At 45.0% G+C, this 20,796-nt stretch overlaps 1 protein-coding gene across 1 annotated transcript in view; it reads left to right on the forward strand.

Annotated features, from left to right (window-relative positions):
- Window positions 1–1,575: 1,575 nt before the first annotated feature.
- Ddr (discoidin domain-containing receptor 2) overlaps window positions 1,576–20,796 on the forward strand; it is a 199,765-nt gene continuing 180,544 nt past the window's right edge. Inside the window, exons 1-2 of the mRNA XM_080269408.1 lie at window positions 1,576–1,579; window positions 2,724–2,829. Of these exons, the coding sequence (XP_080125534.1) occupies window positions 1,576–1,579; window positions 2,724–2,829 (110 nt within the window). The remainder of the gene's footprint in view (window positions 1,580–2,723; window positions 2,830–20,796) is intronic.

A 20,796-nucleotide genomic window follows, 5' to 3' on the forward strand; every position in this document is an offset into this window, starting at 1 on the left:
TGTAAAATGGTGAGAGAGAGAGAGAGAGAGGTACTGTTGAGCATATAAAATGGTGGTAGAGAGAGAGAGAGAGATGTAAGTGGTGCGGTTGGGTAAATGGTGGTAGAGAGAGAGAGAGAGAGAGAGAGAGAGAGAGAGAGTTGCCCGTAGCTCGGATTCATACGTTAACTAATATTTAACAACGAACCCCACTATAGTCCCCCATTGAGTAACAGCATCAGACTCCCATTATGCGATACAACGAATGGGTACAAGTAATGATGGATGGTACACTCAGGATGGGGCTAATTTACCGCTAAGTGAGGTTGAAAATTTAAATCACTTTCCCTCAGAGCGCCTTAAATTACGGCGGTGCGGGTAACTTTGCATAATGTGGGCCCGTAAAACACGTAATACAGCCAAAGTTGGGTATTGGCATGTTGGAGGCTGTTTGAGAGGGGATGGGGTGTGAAGAGAGAGGGAGGGAGGGTGGGTGGGGGAGAGAGAGAGGGTTAGGTGTGGGCTGTTTGTGAGCGGTAGGGGATGAGAGAGAGAGAGAAAGAGAGAAATGGTATGGTTGGGCTAGTTTGAGAAGGGGATGGGGAGTGAAAAGAGAGAGAGTTGGTATGTTGAGGCCTGTTTGAGAGCGGTTGGGGATGATAGAGAGAGAGAGAGAAAGGAAAAAAAAAATAACTAGAAATGAGGGAGATGATGGTGATGCTGAGGTAAATAAGGAACGGGGGTGGATGGGGACGTAAATAATTAGTTAAGAAAATAGTGGAAATGAGACTGAAGATGGTGATCGTTGGGTAACATGGCGTTGAAGAGAGAGAGAGAGAGTGAGAGAGAGAGAGAGAGAGAGAAGGTCGCTCGCCATGACCTTTCCGTCCCCCACTGAAACATTGAGGTGGTTAGTAGGGAGAGGGGCAGGTTAAGTGGGGGTCTCAGGTTCACAGCCCACCTCTCTGATTTATTTGCTGTCTGTTCGTCTGTCTGTCTGAGGGGACCAGTGGCTCTCTCTCTCTCTCTCTCTCTCTCTCCATTTTAGGGTGGAGAGGGGTAGGAGTAAGGATGGTGTGGGTTGGAGATATGGCAGCTTAATGCCTGGGGTTAGGATAATAGGCGATTTGTTTGTGGCCACCCATTCTGGAATTAAGGCGTCTGGCAGTAGATAAATAAACAGACATACAGACGGACAGATAGATAGGTAGATAGATGAAACTGTACACTGAGAGTAACTGAAAACAAGAACAAAAATTACGACCTATGACGGATAGATAGGTAGATTGACATGGATAGATAGGTAGATATATAGATAGATATGACTGTACACATGAGAACAACTGAACACGAACATAACAAGACTTTGGACAGATAGATAGACAGACATAGCTATCTAGTTTTTGAGGTAGATAGATAGAATTTTACAGTGTGAGAAAAACTGAACACGAATACAGGAATTCTTAACTTTGGACACATACATAGATAGATAGATAGATAGATGGAGAGATGAGTGGATGGATAGATAGATAGATAAATGGATGGATAGATAGATAGATAAATAGATGGATGGATGGGTAGATAGACCTGTACAATATGGGTAAGTGAACACGAACGCAAGAAATTTGAAGACTCAGGATGCGAGGATTATCTTTGCTGAATTCACCTCTGTCTCTTGCTGTCTCTGTCTCTCGCTCTTTAATGCACCTGTTGCCACCCTGCCGAGAGAGAGAGAGAGAGGTCAACCTTTTCCCTCTTTCCTACCTCCCCATATCCCCGTCTCTTCTCCCTTCCTCCCCCCTCTCTTCCCTCTTCTCTCCCGTCTTCACTCTCACCTTTCCTCATTCCTAGGTAATGTTTTGTGATTAATGAGGTGCTAACTAGCTTTCCTCTCTCTCTCTCTTTCTCTCTCTCTCTCTCTCACACACACACACACACACACACACACACACACACACACACACACACACACACACACAGGAAGGTAACCCATATATATCGTGTAGGGGAGAGCGTTCCACATTTACATTATTCACGTGTATAAAATGCAGGTTCCATTGAATACCTGCCCGCCCGCCTGATTGCTTGGTGCTGTGGTTAGGGGAAGGGGAGTGGACATGCAAAGGGACAGAGTTACGTTGATACACAGACTCTACAGACCTTGATTGACATATTGATGGAGAGTTACATTGATACACAGACTCTACAGACCTAGCTTTACATAGTGATGAAGAGTTACATTGATGCACAGACTCTACAGACCTACATTGACATAGTGATGGGGATGTAACATTGATCCAGACTCGACAGACCGTGGTTTACATAGTGGTGGGGAGGGAGTTGCGTTGATACACAGATTATACAGACTTTGCTTTATGTATAACACTAAACATTATATCAGACTAGAGATCATGTTAAAACGAAACAGGATATATCAGTTTCCTGTAGGCATTCCCCTTTTAACTTCAGAGAGAGAGAGAGAAAAATTGCTGCATGGAAACGTTCAGACATGTGAGGGATTTTTTTCCCCCCCTTTGCTGCATTCCGTAAATTTTTTAAAACTCAATCCAAAAGTATAAATCGTACTGCTCTACATTCAAAACTGTGCCATGGAGGGTGAAACAAAGGCAGATAAATTTTAGATAACAGTGAATGATAACTCCCCCGCCCCTCTCTCTCTCTCACACACACACACACACACACACACACACCACACATCCATCTAACTCTCTATTCCTCCTCAGAGTCGTGTTCGGAGGCGCTTGGGATGGAGTCAGGGAGGATAAAGGACGAACAGATCACAGCCACCTCCTCCTACGACGTCTCAGTCACGGGGCCCACGCTTGGCAGGTAAGTTGGCAGTCCAGTGTATCCTTGATGAAAACATAGACGACGTTACGCTGTTGCGGTCCTCCATCTGACCAAGCACATACCCCCCACCTCCCTGCACACCTATCCAAACACACAACAGCCCCCCCCCCCCATCTTTTCTTTTAATGTTGGGCGTAAGGAGAACCCCTTGAGGACACACACAATATAGGCCCTTCATATTCCTTGCGCATATCGCATAAAACTCTGGATTTTTTCTTTTTACCTTTTCATTATTTAAAAAAAAATAAAGACAGCATTCTACCCGTCAAAAGGCACCAGTTGTCAATAAGACACATAACTATGTGAAATTTCACGACTATACTGAATGCTTTCTGAGTTCCGGCCTGGAAACGAAATCTCGCCGCCCTGCCACCCAACTCTACGCACGGACCCCAATTGATCCCAGTGATAACAACACCCTCTTGACTTTGTCAGGGGGAAGGTAAAGAGACAAAACGTATTAAAACATTCTCAAATAACTATTCATAGTTGTATATAGCTAGTAATTTTATAAGTACGACGTGAAGAAGAGCTTCGTGCAGCGTATATATACTTTAGTTCATTTAGAAATATTCGCATAAAGAAATAAAAAAGCGCGATAAGCAACAGCGCTCAATGTGAAACAATAGATGTAAAGATACAGTAGTTTTCTTTATCGAGTATACAGTTAAGGACAAAAATTCTTCTCCAACCTTTCACCTTTTCCACGTCACCCGGGGGAGGATGGGCATCTACCCTTACTTGTATTGGGTTATTTAATCTTGGGACCCAACACCTCAAAGGCGGTAATGTGGGATTGGTACACACACACACACACACACACACACACACACACACACACACACACACACATTGCTTTCCCCCCCCATTTCACTGTATCTTGTCTCGTCTTCGTTCCCTCCCCTTTCCATCCTACTGTGTCACCGCCTCTTCCCATCTCACTGTTTCTTCCCCTCCTTGCCTTCCAACCCTCTCTCCGTCCCATATACCCAATCAGAGACCCAACTACAGACTCCGAGACGAAATTGATCTGTGTTGAGAATTGGAGTTGTGGTGTCGCCCCGAGATGGCCTAGCGTCCTCTCTCTCACGGCGTCTAGGGTACTACTTTATAAACATAGAGACGGCAGTGGTGATCTGTAACTCGTATTACCTGCATTTGACACTGGCAGGGGTTGATGGAGACTTGAGTGTGGGCGATTACACCATTCATGAGCTTGTCAGTTGAGGCTATACCTAAATAAAGTTCAGAATGACTCTCTAAAGCCAAATAAGTTCCTCTAATGATAGCAGGAATATATTAAACTTTCGTCATCGGATTGAAGCCCCAGTGAAGCGTGTATCAATTTTTAAACGTCCAGTCCCTGCGTGTTGCTAAATTGATTATGTACACGAAGAAGGAAGGAATATAAGTTGCCTCCCAGGAAGAAATTAAACAAAAGAGAGCCGTAGATCATCGTCTTTGCTTTTGAGGAGGCTTGTACCATTTCCTTTAAAACGCACAGTGAAGCCATGTAGCGTAAAGAATTTGATATAGAAGGCATTGAGGTGAAGGATTTAGCTTTTCGCTTTGCACAGCCTACATCCCGTTGTTTCAAGATACCCTTCCTTATAGTCTTAACTTTTTCCTACCTCGTTTCATCTTTTCATACCTTCCATTCCTTAATATAAGTCTCAGTTATTTAGGCTGCCTCTCCACATGTGTTGTAAGTCGTCCCTTGTATACCCCTCTTTATCATATCCCCTCGTTCTCGGTCTTCCTCTGCTGCTCTTTGCACCATCATCTTGGCGTGACTTAAGAAACAGTGATGGTTTATTCTGAGCGAAGAGTTCATCCGTGCAGCCCGCCCGCTTATTACGCCCACTAACATTAATCATAGCACTGGGCGGGAAGGGGGAAGAGGGAGAGATGGAAGGAGCGATGGAGGAAGAAGGAAGGAAGAAGGGATGGAAGGAGAAGGAAAGAGAGATGGAAAGAAAGATAACAGAATGAAAAGTTGAGAAAATTTTTACCCTCTCTCTCTCTCTCTCTCTCTCTCTCTCTCTCTCTCTCTCTCTCTCTCTCTCTCTCTCTCTCTCTCTCTCTCAAAATACACACACTAACCGCACTCAGGCCTCATAACCGCCTCAACACCTTCCCCCATGACGACCCCACCTCTTTATCCACACCTATAATTAGGGTAATAGAGAGTGATGAATGAATGGGAGGGGCGTAATGGAGGGGGAGGGCAAGGGAATGGAAATAAATAGAGATGGGGAGAAGAGGCAGGGGGAGAGGAGAGAGAAGGGAATTGGATATGGGTATAAGTGGCATGGGAAAGGGGAGAAATGAAGGGAGGGAATGGGGATAAGGGAAAGGTTAAAGAGGGTGCAGGGGAAAGAGGAGAGGAAAGGAGAGAGAAGAGGGGAAGGAATGGGGTTAAGGGAAAGAGAACAGGGGAAAAGGTAATGGGAAGAGAAGGGGAGAAGAGGCAGGGTTGGAAAAGGAGGGATGAATGATAAGGAAAAGGACACGGAAGAAATTTAGAGAGAGGAGAATATTGGTTGCAAGGGGAGGAAGAAGGAAGTATCTTGAGAACGGATAGGGGATAGACAAGAAGAGAGGAAAGTTGGAAGAGACGACGAAGGGATGGATAGGGGAAAAGGAGGGGGGAGGAGAGGAGGAAGCGAGGTGAAGAGAGGGAAAGTAAGGGAGAAAATAGTGAGGGAGGGGGGGGTAGAGAAAATGGGAGTATGAAAGTGAAGAGAGAAGGAGGGAAGAGGTAGTAAAGAAGAGGAGAGAAGGAGGGAAGAGGTAGTAAAAAAGAGGAGAGAAAGAGAGAGAGAGGAGGAAAAGTACAGTACAATAAAGGTGGAGAGGAAGAATGCAAAAGATGAGAGAGAGAGAGAGAGAGAGAGAGAGAGAAGGGGGACGGGAGGGAAAGGGGTTGATATTGGTGTTATGGGAGGCAGATTGTTTATATTTATTATTTTTATTAGTGAGGGGTCGTAATAGCGTGCGGGAGGGGAGGGAGGGAGGGAAGAAGAGGACGTGGAGGGAAGGGAGTGGAGGGGAGAAGGTGGAGGGAAGGGGGAGTAGGAGAGGCTGCAATATTTGAATTCCTTTGGTTATGTATGGCTTTTGTTATTATCATTACTTTTATTATCATTAATATTATTGTTTTGTGTTGGACAGTATTTTGAGATTGGTTGTGCCGGGTGTTTAATAGTACAGTATATATTGTATTGTATTTTGCATGTCAATTTTACGTCTTACATACCCCATTTTGAGTCTTTTTAGTTTATAGATTTAATATTGTTTTGGCTGTTTGGTTTCATCTTTTATTGGCAGTTTCAATTACCTGTATATATTTATTCAGTAGGTAGTTAATTATATTTGTATTAAGCTAGTAGGGAATTATACTTAACATGTGTATTACAGACAACTCGTATGTTAATAGTGAAATTGAAAGGGGGGGACAGAGAGAGAAACTGATGCTGATGAGGGGCGTGGAGAGAGAGAGAGATTGTCAGGAAAAGGAAGGGAAGGAGAAGGAGAAAGAGGAATGAGGATGATTGGAGATACGAGTAACGTTGAAGGGAAAACAAATGGAGTGTTGGAGGAAGAACGGAATGAGAGAGTAACGGGGAAGGGAAGGAGGAGGAGAAAGAGGAGGGCGAGAGGGAGGAGAAGAAGAAGAGGAAGAAAAATGGAATGAGGAGAATAGGAGGAAGAACGGAAAGAAAGAGTAAAGGGGAAGGGAAGGAGGAGTAGAAAGAGGAGGGCGAAAGGGAGGAGAAGAAGAGGAGGAGGAAGAAAAATGGAATGAGGAGAATAGGATGGATGAAGTAACGTTGCTTAACAAGGCACATTTTTGTCAGGTTGAGGGGCAGGTAACGAGGGATGGGCCACCGCTTGCAGGCAGGGTCAGGCAGGAGGAGGAGCCATCTTTTGTAGGCAGGAGGAGGAAGGGGGGGAGGACAAAAAAAAGGGGGGGGGATAGGGATAGAGGGAGGGAATGGGAAGGAGAAAAGAAAGGAAAGGGTCACCGTTTGCCGGCACGTACAAGGAGGAGGAGGAGGAGGAGATAGGAATAGATAAGGAGGAGAATGAAGAGGATGGGAAGGAGGAGGAAGAGAAGGATTCGGATGGAAAGGAGGAGGAAGAAAGGGGAGTGGATGGGGAGGAGGCGGAATGGGAAGTGAATCGGGAGGAGGAAGGAAAAGAGGGGAGGAAAAGGGAAAGAAGAAGTAGGCGTCTGCATATTAAAAGAATCAGTAAGTAATGGTAGTGATGTATGGTCATTGAAACATACCGTACTGTTTCAGAAATCTTCGTAATGTGTTTCAGGAGGTACAGCGTGAGTAAGTGGTTTGTGCTGCATGAGAGAGAGAGAGAGAGAGAGGGAGGGGGGGGGGAGAGCACTGTCCTCTTCATCCTCCCTGTCAGTGGTTTACCCAAGAGTGAAGGCGATACAGGAAGTCTGGATAAGGTTTTTGTATTATTATTATTATTATTATTATTATTATTGTTATTTTTATGTTGTCTGGTGGTTCCTAATGGTGTCTCCTCCAGTTTCCATTATTCTCTCTCTCTCTCTCTCTCTCTCTCTCTCTCTCTCTCTCACACACACACACACACACACACACACACACACACACACACACACACACACACACACACACACACACACACACACACACACACACACACACACACACACACACACGAGACAGAGAAAGATAGAGTCCCATATCCTCCTCTTTAATCTTCACATTTCCCTTCTGCCAAACGTTTTACTCTTATCTGCCGTTCCTTCCTGTCTCCTTTTTCTCCCCGCATATCTCCTCTCTTTCTCTTCCTCGACTCAAAGTTATTTCGTATTTTTCTTACTATACATGTCATTCGTCGTGCCTTCTGATTCCTTTGTTTACCATTCACTTATTCGTTTTCCTTTCCATCCTTCCCTCCCTCCCTCCCTTCCATCCTTCCTTCCCTCCCTCCCTCCCTCCTTCCCTCCCTCCCTCCCTCCCTTTGTCTTTTTTCGTTTTTGTTTACCATTCTTTTATTCGTTCTTCCTTCCTTCCTTCTTTTTTTCTTCCCTTTTTCGTTTTTTGTTTATCATTCTTTTATTCGTTCTTCCTTCCTTCCTTCATTTTTCCCATCGTTCCCTTTTTCTTTTCTTTTTTTTCCCTTCTTTCGGTCTTTATTGGCTTTTTTTTTTTTTTTTTTTTTTTTTTCCCACTGTCCTTCCCATACTCCTACTTCTTCCATCTCAGTGTCCCGTCCCTACCCAAATTCTTCCATTCCTACCAAAACTCTTCCATTCCCATCCAGTCTTTCTCCCTTTCCTGCCCTAGACTCCTTCTTACCCACATCCTCACTTTCCTCCATAAACCGACTCCTATTTCTTGCCACAAAATGTCTTTCCTTTCCTCGGGCAAGTCCCCCCCGCGACACCAATCCCCCATATCTCCCTCGTCCCTCTAGCTCACTTCCCTCTTTTGTGTCGCATTTCCAGTCGCCATATATGCTTTTGATAATGTTGGGACGCCATTCAGTAGGACCTCCTTAGTATTCACCCTTACGCACCCCGGGCATAAGGGCGAATCTGACCGAACCCTTGTTTTCTTAGTGTCGCCCTTGTGCTCAGGCGACGTAAGGGTTGTATTGGGTGTCCGGGAGGGGGATGCGTGTCTTATCCCGGCGTCGTTGGAATAGGGATGCTGAGAGAGAGAGGTATGAGGGAGGGAAAGTGGAGGGAGGAGAGAGGGTGGATAGAGATGAGGGAGGTTAGAGGAGATGAGATGGGAGGGAAGATGGAAGAATACCAGGTGGTGGAAAGATAGGAGAGGAGATAGAAAATAGATGAAATTTGAGGGAGATAAGGAAGGAAAGAAGTGAAAGTAAGAAAGATATAGGAGAGAAAATGAAGGGATGTTGGTAGAGATAAGAGGAAGAAAGGAGTGAAAGAACGATAGGGGGGAAAATAGGTCTTGGGAGAGATAAGGGGAAAAAAGAAGTGAAAGTAAGAACGATGGGAGAGATGAAAGAAAATTGAGGGATATTGCTAGCGATAAGGAAGGAAAGAAGCGAAAGCAGGAGAGATGTAAAAGACCAGATAATGGGGGAAAAAAAAAGAGAGAAACGAAAAGGATAAAGGAGAGTGAGAATGTAGATTTGGTAAATATTTATAGGAGGGGAAATGGAAATAAGATGAGAGAAAAGTTGAAAGGAGATTAGTTGCCAGTAAATAGAAAGGGGAAAGGAGAGTAGGTAGAGAAATGTATAAGGAGGATAGACGGTAGAGAGGTATAGATGAGACAAGGGCAGGAAGTGAAGGCAGAGGAAATGAGATTGGAGAAATGATGGAAGAAATTCAGGCAGTGGAAAGACAGGAGGAAAATTATTGGGAATATAGAAGAGAAACGACGAGAAAAGAAGAAAGGAGAGAACGTAGATGAAAGAAAAAAAAGACAGTTGGGAAGAGATGGGAGAAAATATATCCATCTGAATGTCTATCAGTATCTATCCATTCTTCTGTATCTGTCTATCGTCTATCTGTTTATCAGGGGATAGAGTGAGAGATTGACGAGGATAGTGTGTGTGAGGGAGGTGGAGTGGGGGGAGAGGGAGGGGGAGACCAAGGATGAGATGGAGGGATGGAGTGGAGAGGTATATGAAAGAGGGGGGTGTGAGCTGGGAGCAGGGCAGTGAAATAGCAGGGGACAGGGCGACATGGAGGCGATTTGTTTGTGGCCACCCCTTACGGGACGAAGGCGCCTGACAACAGATAGATAGATAGATAGACGTCCTCAAGCTAAAGGAAATACAGAAGAAAGGAAATAAAAGAATCACAAATACAAGGAGTAACAAGAATAAAGAATCTCCAGAAACAAAAAGAAAGTAGGCTGTTTCGGGCCGCGACAGAAATCTCTTCCTGTATTACACCAAATAAAAACTGAAAATGCAAAAAATTCCCAACACGTTCCCCCAGTGCTGTCTCTTTCACATTTCTCTCGCCATTTTGAAGGGAGGGGAAAGTGAGAAAGGGTTGGGAGTGAAGATGGTGGAAGGAGGAAGGGAAGGAAGTGAAGGGAAAGGCAGAGAGGGGAAGAGAAAAAAATGGGAAGGAAAGGAAGTGAAGGGAAGGGTGGAGAGGGGAAGAGAAAAGATGTGAAGGACAAGAAGGAAGGAATGAAGCATGGAAGAAAGGAGGAGGTAGGGGAAAAAAAACGATTTGCGAGTTATGTACCTATACCCGAGGTGGACACGAGTGAGATGAGGACAGAAGTTTGAGAAATAAAAAAATGAAGGAAGTGGAGGAAGAGTGCTTGAAGACACGAAGAAATAACAGATTTATAGATATAAGAAGGATATGAACCTGAACACAGAGTAAGTTACAAGAAGCGGGAAAATTCGGGACGGAAAGGAGTGCGAAATGGAGAGGAGATTGAGAAGCATGTGGAAAGAAGGGAGAACAAGGGAAACAAAGAGACGGAATGATACGAAAAAGGGTTGAGTAGGAAGAGAGAGAGGCGGAAAGGAAATGGGGATTAGGTGGACAGGACAAGAAAGGGGAGAAAGAGAAGGGTGTGAATGGATGAGATGGGGTTGAGAAAAAGGGAAAAAAACGATAAGAAATGGAATCGGAAAAATATACGAAAAAAAAGAGGAAGGAAGCTGCAAGCAGAAAGGCAGAAAAGAAGAGGATATTGAAAAGGAGGAAACTGCTAACACTGGAAGACGGGTGTGAGAGGAAAATGGAAGAATAGCGAATAGGAAGGAAGAATACGAGAAGATGTGAAAATGCTGAGACTGGATAATACTTGAGGGAGAGAGAGAGAGAGAGAGCACTAGCAGAGGCCCCCGACATTCCTAAACACCGCTTGAGGCACAAAATCTCAAAAAAAGTTCGAAGTTCACAGCGTCATCCTCCTGCCCCGCTCAAAATTGTGTTCTCTCTCTCTTTTCCCCCTTTCCAATACTTGAGAAGAATGCAGTCACTGCCGGGAGTCTAGTCGTTGCCTCCGTCCTTCCTTCGTTTCCTTCCCTCCTTCCTTCCTTCATTCATTTATTCCCTCTCCAATCCTTTCTTCCTTCATTCCCTCCCTTCCTACCACCTTCTATCCCTTCTCCATCACGCTTCTCACATCTACCCCAACCCCATTGTTTTCTCCCAGACCTCCTTGCACATAATAGATCATTATTAGTTTCACATCTGTCCTCAACATGTCTACTCTTCTCTCTCTCTCTCTCTCTCTCTCTCTCTCTCTCTCTCTCTCACACACACACACACACACACACACACACACACACACACACACACACACACACACACACACACACACACACACACACACACACACACACACACTTCTTGATATCTGTCACTTCATACTCTTCCTAGTCATGCCTATTCCTTTTTCTCGATTCTCCTATTCTCTCGTCTCACTTTCCATCCTGTCCTCACCCATCCCCTCTCCTTACTTAACCACCTCTCCACCTCATTGTAGTGCTAACCCCATCCCCAACCTCCATCTCTCCACCCCAGTCGATAAGCCAACCACCTCCCTTCCCCTCCCAACTCTGCCTCATCCCATCCCATCCTATCCTACTGTATTGCCACTCCCACCCCTCCACCCAGCCTGCCTCCGCCACCATCCATACTGATGATGTCCCAAATAATTTTTTTCCTTTTATGGTGTAACTCGATGTAATGGTGACGTGATGTGATTTTCCTTTTTGTCGTTCAAGGACTTGATTTTTTAAAACCATAGTGATGTGCCATAGCTGTGTGTGTGTGTGTGTGTGTGTGTGTGTGTGTGTGTGTGTGTGTGTGTGTGTGTGTGTGTGTGTGAACTTTATGATGATGATAGTGATTATTATTATATCTGAAAATTTACGACGATGACAGTGATGCTTTGTAAACTCTTTAAGATGATGGTAATATACTTGAACTCAGTAATTTGTCGAAGAACTATTTCTCCCCCCCTTCGCAGTCTGCCCTCCGCCATTACCGTCTGTTAAGGGACGACGAACCTCAACGTATCGCTCATGACACGCCTTTGTTTCACTCCCTCCGTGCATTCCATCAGCTGTCGATCTTAAATGGAAAGTACTCCCAGGCTGGCTTCTTATTTCGTGGATGTCTGTGAGGCGTCTTTCTGTTATTTATCTTCCTCTTCATGTCTTCTTCGTTTTTTAATCAGTCTTTCTTTTTTTTTTTCCTTTTTTCTTTTTTAATCAGTCTTTCGTTTCTCTCTTTTCTCCCTTCTTCTTCTTTTTTTTTCCTCTGTTGGCTACTCATGTTCCGTTAATTTGTTGTATCTTTTCCATTCCTTTTTATCATTATTTTTTCTTTATTGAATATGGCTACGAGCAGTGTTTAATGTTTTTCATATTTTTTGCATTCTTTGTCTCTGAGTAATTTTATTTTTTAATGTCCCTTTTCTTTCCTCCCTTTTCCTTTGTTTTCTTATTAGTCTGCATCAGGTTGCTTTTTTTTTTTTTTTTTTTTTTTTTTTTTTAATAAGTCCTCGTTAAGGTTGCTTTTGTCGGCGCGTCACGTTTTTCATTTTTTCCTGTCGTCGTCTTTCCTTTTCATTCATTACTTTTTTTTTTCCCTTCATTACATGTCAAGTTGCCTGTGCCACTGTTCTTCATTTGTCGTGGTCCTTACACTCATCTGTACAACGTTACCCCTTTCACCATGACTTGGCCCATATTTTCAACCCTTTTGCGGCTCACTTCATGTAGCCTAATAGCAGAATAAGACAGTAATATGGATTTAAATTCTTTTCATAGCACCTCTTCATGACTAGCATAATTTTTAATGTTAATTTCTTGTTACAATTCAACATTCAAGGTGGGGAGATGCCAATTTTAGGCCAAGTTTGAATAAAAGGAGTATAGGATTAGGAGAAAAACCACGTAGTAAGTGCATAAATGTTCTCTTTACATTCCGTTGACTCCTGTCGCATATTACATTGCAACTTCCTTATTCTTCCCTCATCTCAGCTCACTCTCCCGTCCGCTAACTGTCACTCTTACCTCCTTCCTCCTTATCTTTCACATACCTTCTCCCGTCGTTCCCTCCCTCTTCTTCCTTCTTCCCCTCCCCCTCCATTTTATCAACTCTTACGTCCCCCACTGCATTGCAACTTCCCTCATTCTTCCCTCTCATCTCAGTCCGCTCTCCCATCCCCTAACTCTCACTCTTGTCACCTCCTTCCTCCTTTTTTTATCATGTGCCACTTCCCTCCTTCTTTTACCCTCCCTCTTCCTCTTTTTTTCTCTTCCTTCTTCATTTTATCAACTCTTACTCTTCCCCCTACATTGCAACTCCCGTCTCGTTCTTTCTCATCTCGGCTCACTCTCTCGTCTCTTAACTCTCACTCTTTGGCAGCTTCTTCCTCCTTATCCTTCACATAACTCTGCCACTTTTCTCTCCCTCCCTTTTCTTCATGAACAGTTCCTCTCATTTCCCCCTTTCTCTCTTTTTCTCCTCTATTTTCCGACTTCTCATCTCTTACCGTTTCTCTCTTCCCTCTTCCTAATCTCTTGGTCTTACCGTCCCCCCTTCCACTTCGTCTTCTTCTCTTACCCTTCCCTGCTTCCTCTTCACCAATTCTTATCCCTCCTTCTCCCCGTCACCCTCACATCTTCAGCACCTTCCTCCCCCTTCTTTCCTCCCTAGCACTCTTCCTTCCCTCCACCAGTATCTTCCTCCAGCATCCTCCCTCTTTTCTCATGATATCTTCCCATCCTCTCCTCCTAATACCCTCACATTCTCCCTTCCCCCCTCACCCCCCTCCTTCCCTTCCTTGAACACCCTCCTTGATCTTTCCTCAGCATCTCCTCCCTTCCTTCACCCTACTTCAGCACCTTCCTTTCCTCTTCCTGTTCCCTCAACTCGCACACCTCTTTTCACTTCCTCCATTACCTCTCCCTCCTCCCTCCAGCATGTCTCTTCCCTTTCCTCTACGCTCCTGCCTTCCTCCCTCCTTCCTTCCAGTACTCCCCTTCCCTCTGCTCTGCCACCTTCCATCCCTCCTGCCCCCAGCACCTCTCTTACCATACCTGTATCCTGTCCTACGTCTCTCCCTTCCACCATTTTCCTCCTACTCCCACTTTCCCTTCTCCATCTAACACCTGTCCTCCTTTCTCTTTTAATTCTCTCCTTTCTTCTACATGCCCCTTGTTTCATTCTTCCCTTCCTAACATTTCTTCTCTCCCTCCCTCCTCACCACCCTACTTTCACCCTTCCCTCCCCTTCATCTTTACCACCTTTCCTTCCTCCTCCCCTTCTCAATTCCGTTCCGTCCCTTACTTCCCTTCTCCCCTCCTTCCCTCCTCCTCATCTCTTCCACTGTCCCTTCCCCCTCCTCTTCTCAACTCCCTCCCTTCCCTCTTCCTCCTCCCTTCTCTCCACCCAGCCTCCCCTTCCCTTGCAGCCTTCTTCTTATACACCCCTTCTCCCTTCTCGCCCTTCATTCCCTCTTCATCTTTACCACCTTCCTTCCCTCCACCCCTTGTCAACCCCCTTCTGTCCCTTTTCCTCCCTTCCCTCAGCCAGCTTACTCCCCCCACCCCCCTTGCCTTCCTTTCCTGTCCTCCTTCTCCCTTCCCTCCTCATCTCTTCCATCATCCTTCCCTTCTTCCGTCCCTATTCCCCTTTCCTTTCCCCCTCCTCATCACCATCCTTTCCTCCTCCCCTTCTCCCTTCCCTCCTCATCTCTTCCACCATCCTTCCCTTCTTCCGTCCCTGTTCTCCTTTCCTTCCCCCATCCTGATCACCATTCTTCCCTCCCTTCCCTCCTCATCTCTTCCATCATCCTTCCCTTCTGCCGTCCCTATTCCCCTTTCCTTCCCCCATCCTGATCACCATTCTTCCCTCCCTTCCCTCCTCATCTCTTCCACCATCCTTCCCTTCTTCCGTCCCTATTCCCCTTTTCTTCCCCCCTCCTCATCACCATTCTTCCCTCCCCCCCTTCTCAACTCCCTCCCATCCCTCCAGCCAGCCTCCCCGCCCCCCTCTTTAGAAGCTAATTGCGTTTAAAACTCGGCTAACTTGGGTCGCGGCCATTTAACCTCACCCGGTCGTTTCAGCCTCCATTAGGTCCTATTTAAATAAGTTTCCCCGACGTTGGCGCGGCTGTTGCACTATCTAATATAACTTTTTTCCCTATTTACTGGCGCATCTCTCTTTGTTATTACCCATGTTGTCGCTAGGTTTTTTTAAGGGGTGAGGCCGGGGAGGGGGATTTGCCTGCCTGCTTGCTTGTCTTTTGTTTATTTTTATGTGTACTGCTTCTAGTGTGCGTTATACAATCACGCTGGTACGTTGCTGTATTCCTGTATTGTATTCTTGAGACCTCCGGACGATTTTATTCTCAAGGGAAGTGAGGGGGTGTTTGCCTCATGGCCTGCTTTTCGTTATTTTTATCTATTTTCAAAGAGTGCTGCCGATATTGCCCATCATACTTTGACTCAACTACAGTGCCGTCTTTTTTATATGTACCGTATATTATTCCTGCTACGGCCAGATTATTTTGTTCATGCTGCTGCCTTTCGTATTTACTAAGCTTAAAAGAGACATTTTACAGGCTATATTTGTCGATTTGTTAATTTTATAGTCTTGCACATAATTCATAGCCTGTGCTGGCGCCTGGTCCGACCTGTCCACGTCCGCCTGTGTCGCGTTAATTATGCTGAGTCGTAGTCTTGGTGGCATTGGAGACTGCGTAACTCATCCTTAGGGATTTATTTAATATATTACACATTAACCATCTCTAATGCTATATATATCATTTTAATATGGACATGGTTGGCATCAGTAACATACAAGACGTTATTAAGGTGTAAAGTACAGAATGAGTCGATAAATAGCTGGCCTTAGGAAATTCCAGTGCCACTTGGAATACGGCCCTGAAACTGGTGATTTATAGGCAGACAGGAAACTAAAACCAATCAGTATTTCCTCCATTAGCTAGAACCAGGTTGAACAGGGATAACATGTTTGAACGGGCCGCTGTGTGAGTCGTGTTTACATGTATATATATAATAGTTTAATCGGCTTATCTTTGGCTTGAGAATAGGGTAATAATAGAGAGACATACCATAGCTAAAATTCGATATTGTTTGTCCGGGTATCGGTGTTTAGCAAGCTGTTTTATCATCTCTAAAATTCCTCTTAGAAAAAAATACGAAAATGAAATAAATAAAATAATGTTGACGGTAGAGTGCACATTGATGGAGGAACTGTAGATTGGTGGTGGAGTCATGTGAAGTAGGGAACTGACTGGGAGTGGCCATTTTCGCTAGAGTTGGTTGTAGATTTGCATTTATTCCTTGCATCTACGTGTGAAAGGGATGAACAAGAGAGGGAGTCTTTCTGGAATGATGTTGATGAGTGTCTGCAGAGTTTTGGAGCGAATGTGAATGTGGTAATGATGGGAGATCTGAATGCTAGAGTGGGAAATGTAGCAGTTGAAGGCGTAGTTGGTATGCATGGTGTGCCTGGAAGAAATGAAAATGGGGAACGAATGATAGCGATGTGTGTTGAGCGAGAGATGGTGATTGGGAATACGCTGTTTGAGAAGAAAGATATTTATAAGTATACATGGGTGAGACAGGAGGGTGGAAGGGTTGTTGATAGAGCCTTGATGGACTATGTGGTTGTGTCTAGGAATGTAATAGGAAGATTGTTGGATGTGAGAGTTCTAAGAGGGGAGGGTGGAGGTATGTCTGACCACTACCTGGTGGAGGGAAAGTTAAGAGTAGGTAAGAGATGGGTGAGAGCTAGGAGGGTTAGGTGTGGCAGGGAGGTTTTGAAAGTGAGTCAGTTGGATAAAAGAGAGAAAAAGATAGAGTATCAGGAGAATTTGAAAGATGAGTGGAGCGCAGTGAAAGATCGGGAAAATGGCAGCGTGGAGGAGGAATGGCAGTTGTTTAAGAGTGCTGTGGTGGGGCATGCAGAAGAGGTGTGTGGTGTGAGACGTGTGGGTGGTGGTGTAAGAAAAGGAAGTGAATGGTGGTGCGAGGAAGTATGGCTGTGGCCGAGAAGAGACGTGCATATGAAGTGTGGCTGCAGAGGAAGGATGAGATGTCATATGAAAGGTATAAGGAAAAGAGGAATAGAGCGAGAAGGGCTGTGCGTGATGCTAAAGTGACAGCAGATGAGAGGTGGGGTAGGCGACTGACAGAGAATTTTCAACAGAATAAGAAAATGTTTTGGAAGGAGGTGAAAAGGGTGCGAAAGGGAGAGTCTGGGAAGGAAGAACGAGTAAAAGCAGAGGATGGAAGGATGTTAATTGAGATGGATGCAGTAAGGAAGAGATGGGCAGAGTATTTTGAAAGATTATTAAATGTAGAGGAGGAAAGGGTGGCTGAGATTGTGGCGGATGGAAGGTGCAAGGAATAAATGTGTTGGGAGAGTTGAATGATTCTTTGATCACGAAGGAGGAAGTGGAGAAGGCAGTAAAGGAGATGAAAACAGGGAAAGCTGCAGGTATGGATGGGTGTGCTGTGGAATGCCTGAAGGGTGGTGGAGTGACTATTGTTGACTGGTTAGTAAGATTGTTGAATGTGTGCTTTGAGAAAGGTATGGTGCCAATTGACTGGGCAAGTGCTTGTGTGGTCCCGTTGTATAAAGGCAAGGGTGATAAGTATGAATGTACTAGCTTTAGGGGTATAAGTCTGTTGAGTGTTGTAGGTAAGGTGTATGGTAGAGTGTTAATTATGAGAGTTAGAGAGGGTACAGAGGGAGTGATTAGTGATGAGCAGTGTGGCTTTAGGAGAGGGAGGGGATGCGTTGATCAGGTGTTTGCTGTGAGACAAGTGTGTGAAAAGTATTTAGCGAAAGGCAAGGATGTGTTTTGGGCATTTATGGATTTAGAGAAAGCGTATGATAGAATTGATAGGGAGGCTTTGTGGACTGTTTTAAGATTGTATGGACTTGATGGTAGGTTACTAAAAGGGGTGAAAAGTTTTTATGTAAATAGTAGAGCATGTGTAAGAGTGGGAAATGCTGTGAGTGATTGGTTTCCCGTGAGAGTGGGGCTGCGACAGGGATGTGTGATGTCACCTTGGTTGTTTAATATTTACATGGATGGTGTTGTAAGGGAGGTGAATGCAAGAGTTTTAGGTGGTCTGAGTCTGGTAAATGTTGATGGTGGAGATTGGAATCTGAAGCAGCTGCTGTTTGCAGATGATACTGCACTGGTGACTGATTCAGAGGAGAGATTGAGACAGTTGGTAGAGGAGTTTGGAAGGGTGTGTGAAAGGAGGAATTTGAAAGTAAATGAGAATAAGAGTAAAGTGATGAAGTGTACGAGGTTGATAGATGGTAGGGGGATGAATATAGTTTTGAATGGTGAGTTGCTTGAGGAGGTAGATTGTTTTAAATATCTAGGGTCACATGTTGCTGTGGATGGGAGAATAGATGCAGAAGTGAAGTTTAGAATAAATGAAGTAGGAAAGGTGCTGGGAGGAATGAAAAAAGTGTTTAAATGTCGTTCGCTTAGAATGGATGTAAAGAGAAGGCTGTATGAGGGTGTTGTGGTACCGACTGCATTATATATGGGGCTGAAACATGGAATATGGGTGTAGCAGAGAGGAAAAGTTTGAATGTAATGGAGATGAGGTGTCTGAGGAGTATGTGTGGAGTGGACGCGTATGGATCGGGTGCGAAATGATGAAGTGCGAAGGAGAACTGGAGTTGTTCAGGAGATGGCTGGTAGAGTTGAGCAGAGGGTGTTGCGATGGTTTGGGCATATGGAGAGAATGGATAATGAGCGATTGGTGAAAAAGATAACTAGATCTGATGTGAGAGGTGTAAGGCTGAGAGGAAGACCACGAATAGGATGGATGGATAGTGTGAAGAGAGCGCTGGATGCGAGAGGGATGTCTGTCGAGCAAGGAAGAGTGGCTGTGCGTGACAGAAATAAATGGAGAGAAATTGTGAATAAATAAGTGATGACGCAGCCCTGAGGGGATATTCTCCCGCATTTGGTCTGATCAGCTAGTCAGGTCAGGTGCGGGTAAGGGGATGGGTATGTTATGATGTGGCAGGGGTAAACCAGCTCTGCTGTCGGGCCCTGCTGCGGATGTCACTGATTGCATTGCGCAGTTGACCCTTGTGCGGTGTGGTGCGGTGAGGATCTGTCCGTTCTCCCCTTTGGGGCTAAGATGTGAATGAATGTGTTTAAATGGATGAGTAAATGGAGAGTGTGTCGTCCTGTCTCGGCTACCTCCCTTTCCTTGGGGGAAGCAGCCTAGGTATATAGATAGATAGATAGATCTACGTGTACACTCCTCCTGCCCAGTTTCTTACTACGTTACAGGCAGATTACAGCGATTAGACCTGTGAATTGTCTTGGCATTTCCTTGAGGGGTGGGGGGGAGGCTAATTTTTTTCTGTCAGACCCATGATTCATCTTGGCATTTCCATGAGAGAGAGAGAGAGCATCCAAACGAAAATATATACAGTATTTGAATGAATGTTTCCCCGGTGGTTTAGTGTAGTTGTCCCAGTTAATTGATTTGTGTGTGTGTGTGTGTGTGTGTGTGTGTGTGTGTGTGTGTGTGTGTGTGTGTGTGTGTGTTTGAATTACGTTCCTCAATATTACATTAGTATTCCGTATCTTAATCCCCGTATCACATTTAACTCCCAAGGCGTCTAAGGGCAGTATTCCCCCCCTCTCTCTCTCTCTCTCTCTCTCTCTCTCTCTCCCCTCTCGCGTTGTGAGAGAGAAGTTACTATAAATTAACACTTAAACTTATGCAGTAGTTGCATTTTTCTTGTGTTTCCCCTCAGGAATTTGAGTCGGTGAATTAAGGCAGCTAAATAGGTTGTGGACGAGAGTAGGGAGGAAAGGAGGGAAGTAGGGAAAATTGAGAGGTGAAGGAAGGAATAATAAGGGTAAGGCAGGGGGAGAGGAAGGAGGGAAGGTTAAGTGAAAGGAGGAGTAAATAGAGGGAGAGGCGAGGATAGAGAGGAAGGGAGGGGGGTAGGGAAAGACGGGGAGGTGAAGGGAGAAATAGTAAGGATAGGGAGGGAGGGAGGGTTAAGTGAAAGGAAGAGTAAATAGGAGAGGTGAGGATAGGGACGAAAGGAGGAAGAGAAGAAGGAATGTAGGGTTAAGTGAGAGAGACGAGAATAAGGAAGGAGGCACGAAAATAAGTGGGAGGAAGGGAAAGAAATATGGAAGGGTGGAGAAAGGAAAGGACGAAGGAGGGGGGAAGGGAGAAGTGGAGGGAAAGAAATACGAAGGATGACTGGAGAGAAATAAAGAGAGGAGTATTAGAGAGAAATATTTAAGTGGTAAAAGGAAGGGAGGTCGAAGCTAGGAGCGGAAGGATGGAGAAGAGAGAGGGATGAAGGGAATGTTAAATGTAGGGGCACTGAGTAGGGGGGACGGTAAGAAGGCTGAATGATGGGAGAGAGAGAGAGAGATGGGGGAGAGGGGGGTAGAAGGATGGAAGAAATACCTAAGGGAAATGAAAGGTGATGACGTTAGAAAGAATTTGAGGGGAAGACAGAATATGAGACGTGAGAAAGTGAGGTGAGAATAATGAGACAGGTAAATGGTGAAGGAAGAGGGGAGGAGAGTGCGGCATGGAAGGACTGGAGAGAGAGAGTAGAATGAGAGATGTTGGGGGTTGGGGGGAGGACACCCTGACAGACTCCCGAGACGATAAATCAGCGAGTCTCCCTGTTGGCGGAAATGAGAGCAAGGGAGCAGGTTAGGGAGCAGATCTTTCCTCCCTTCCTCGCTCCTGCCCGCGTATCTTCTTCTTTTCTTTCATTTTCTTTTCATTGTCTTCCCCTTTCTTCTTTTCTTCTTATTTTCTTCTCATTTTCTTCTTGTCTGTGTCACCCTTGCCGTGTTATGGTCTGATCTACTATCATTCATATCCTCTCTCACTCTTCTGACTTATTATATACCATTTGCTTCCATCCTT

This window comes from Coenobita brevimanus, chromosome 33 (assembly GCF_032717465.1).
Source record: "Coenobita brevimanus isolate Jiangsu-jjx chromosome 33, ASM3271746v2, whole genome shotgun sequence".
Taxonomy (NCBI): Eukaryota; Metazoa; Arthropoda; class Malacostraca; order Decapoda; family Coenobitidae; genus Coenobita; species Coenobita brevimanus.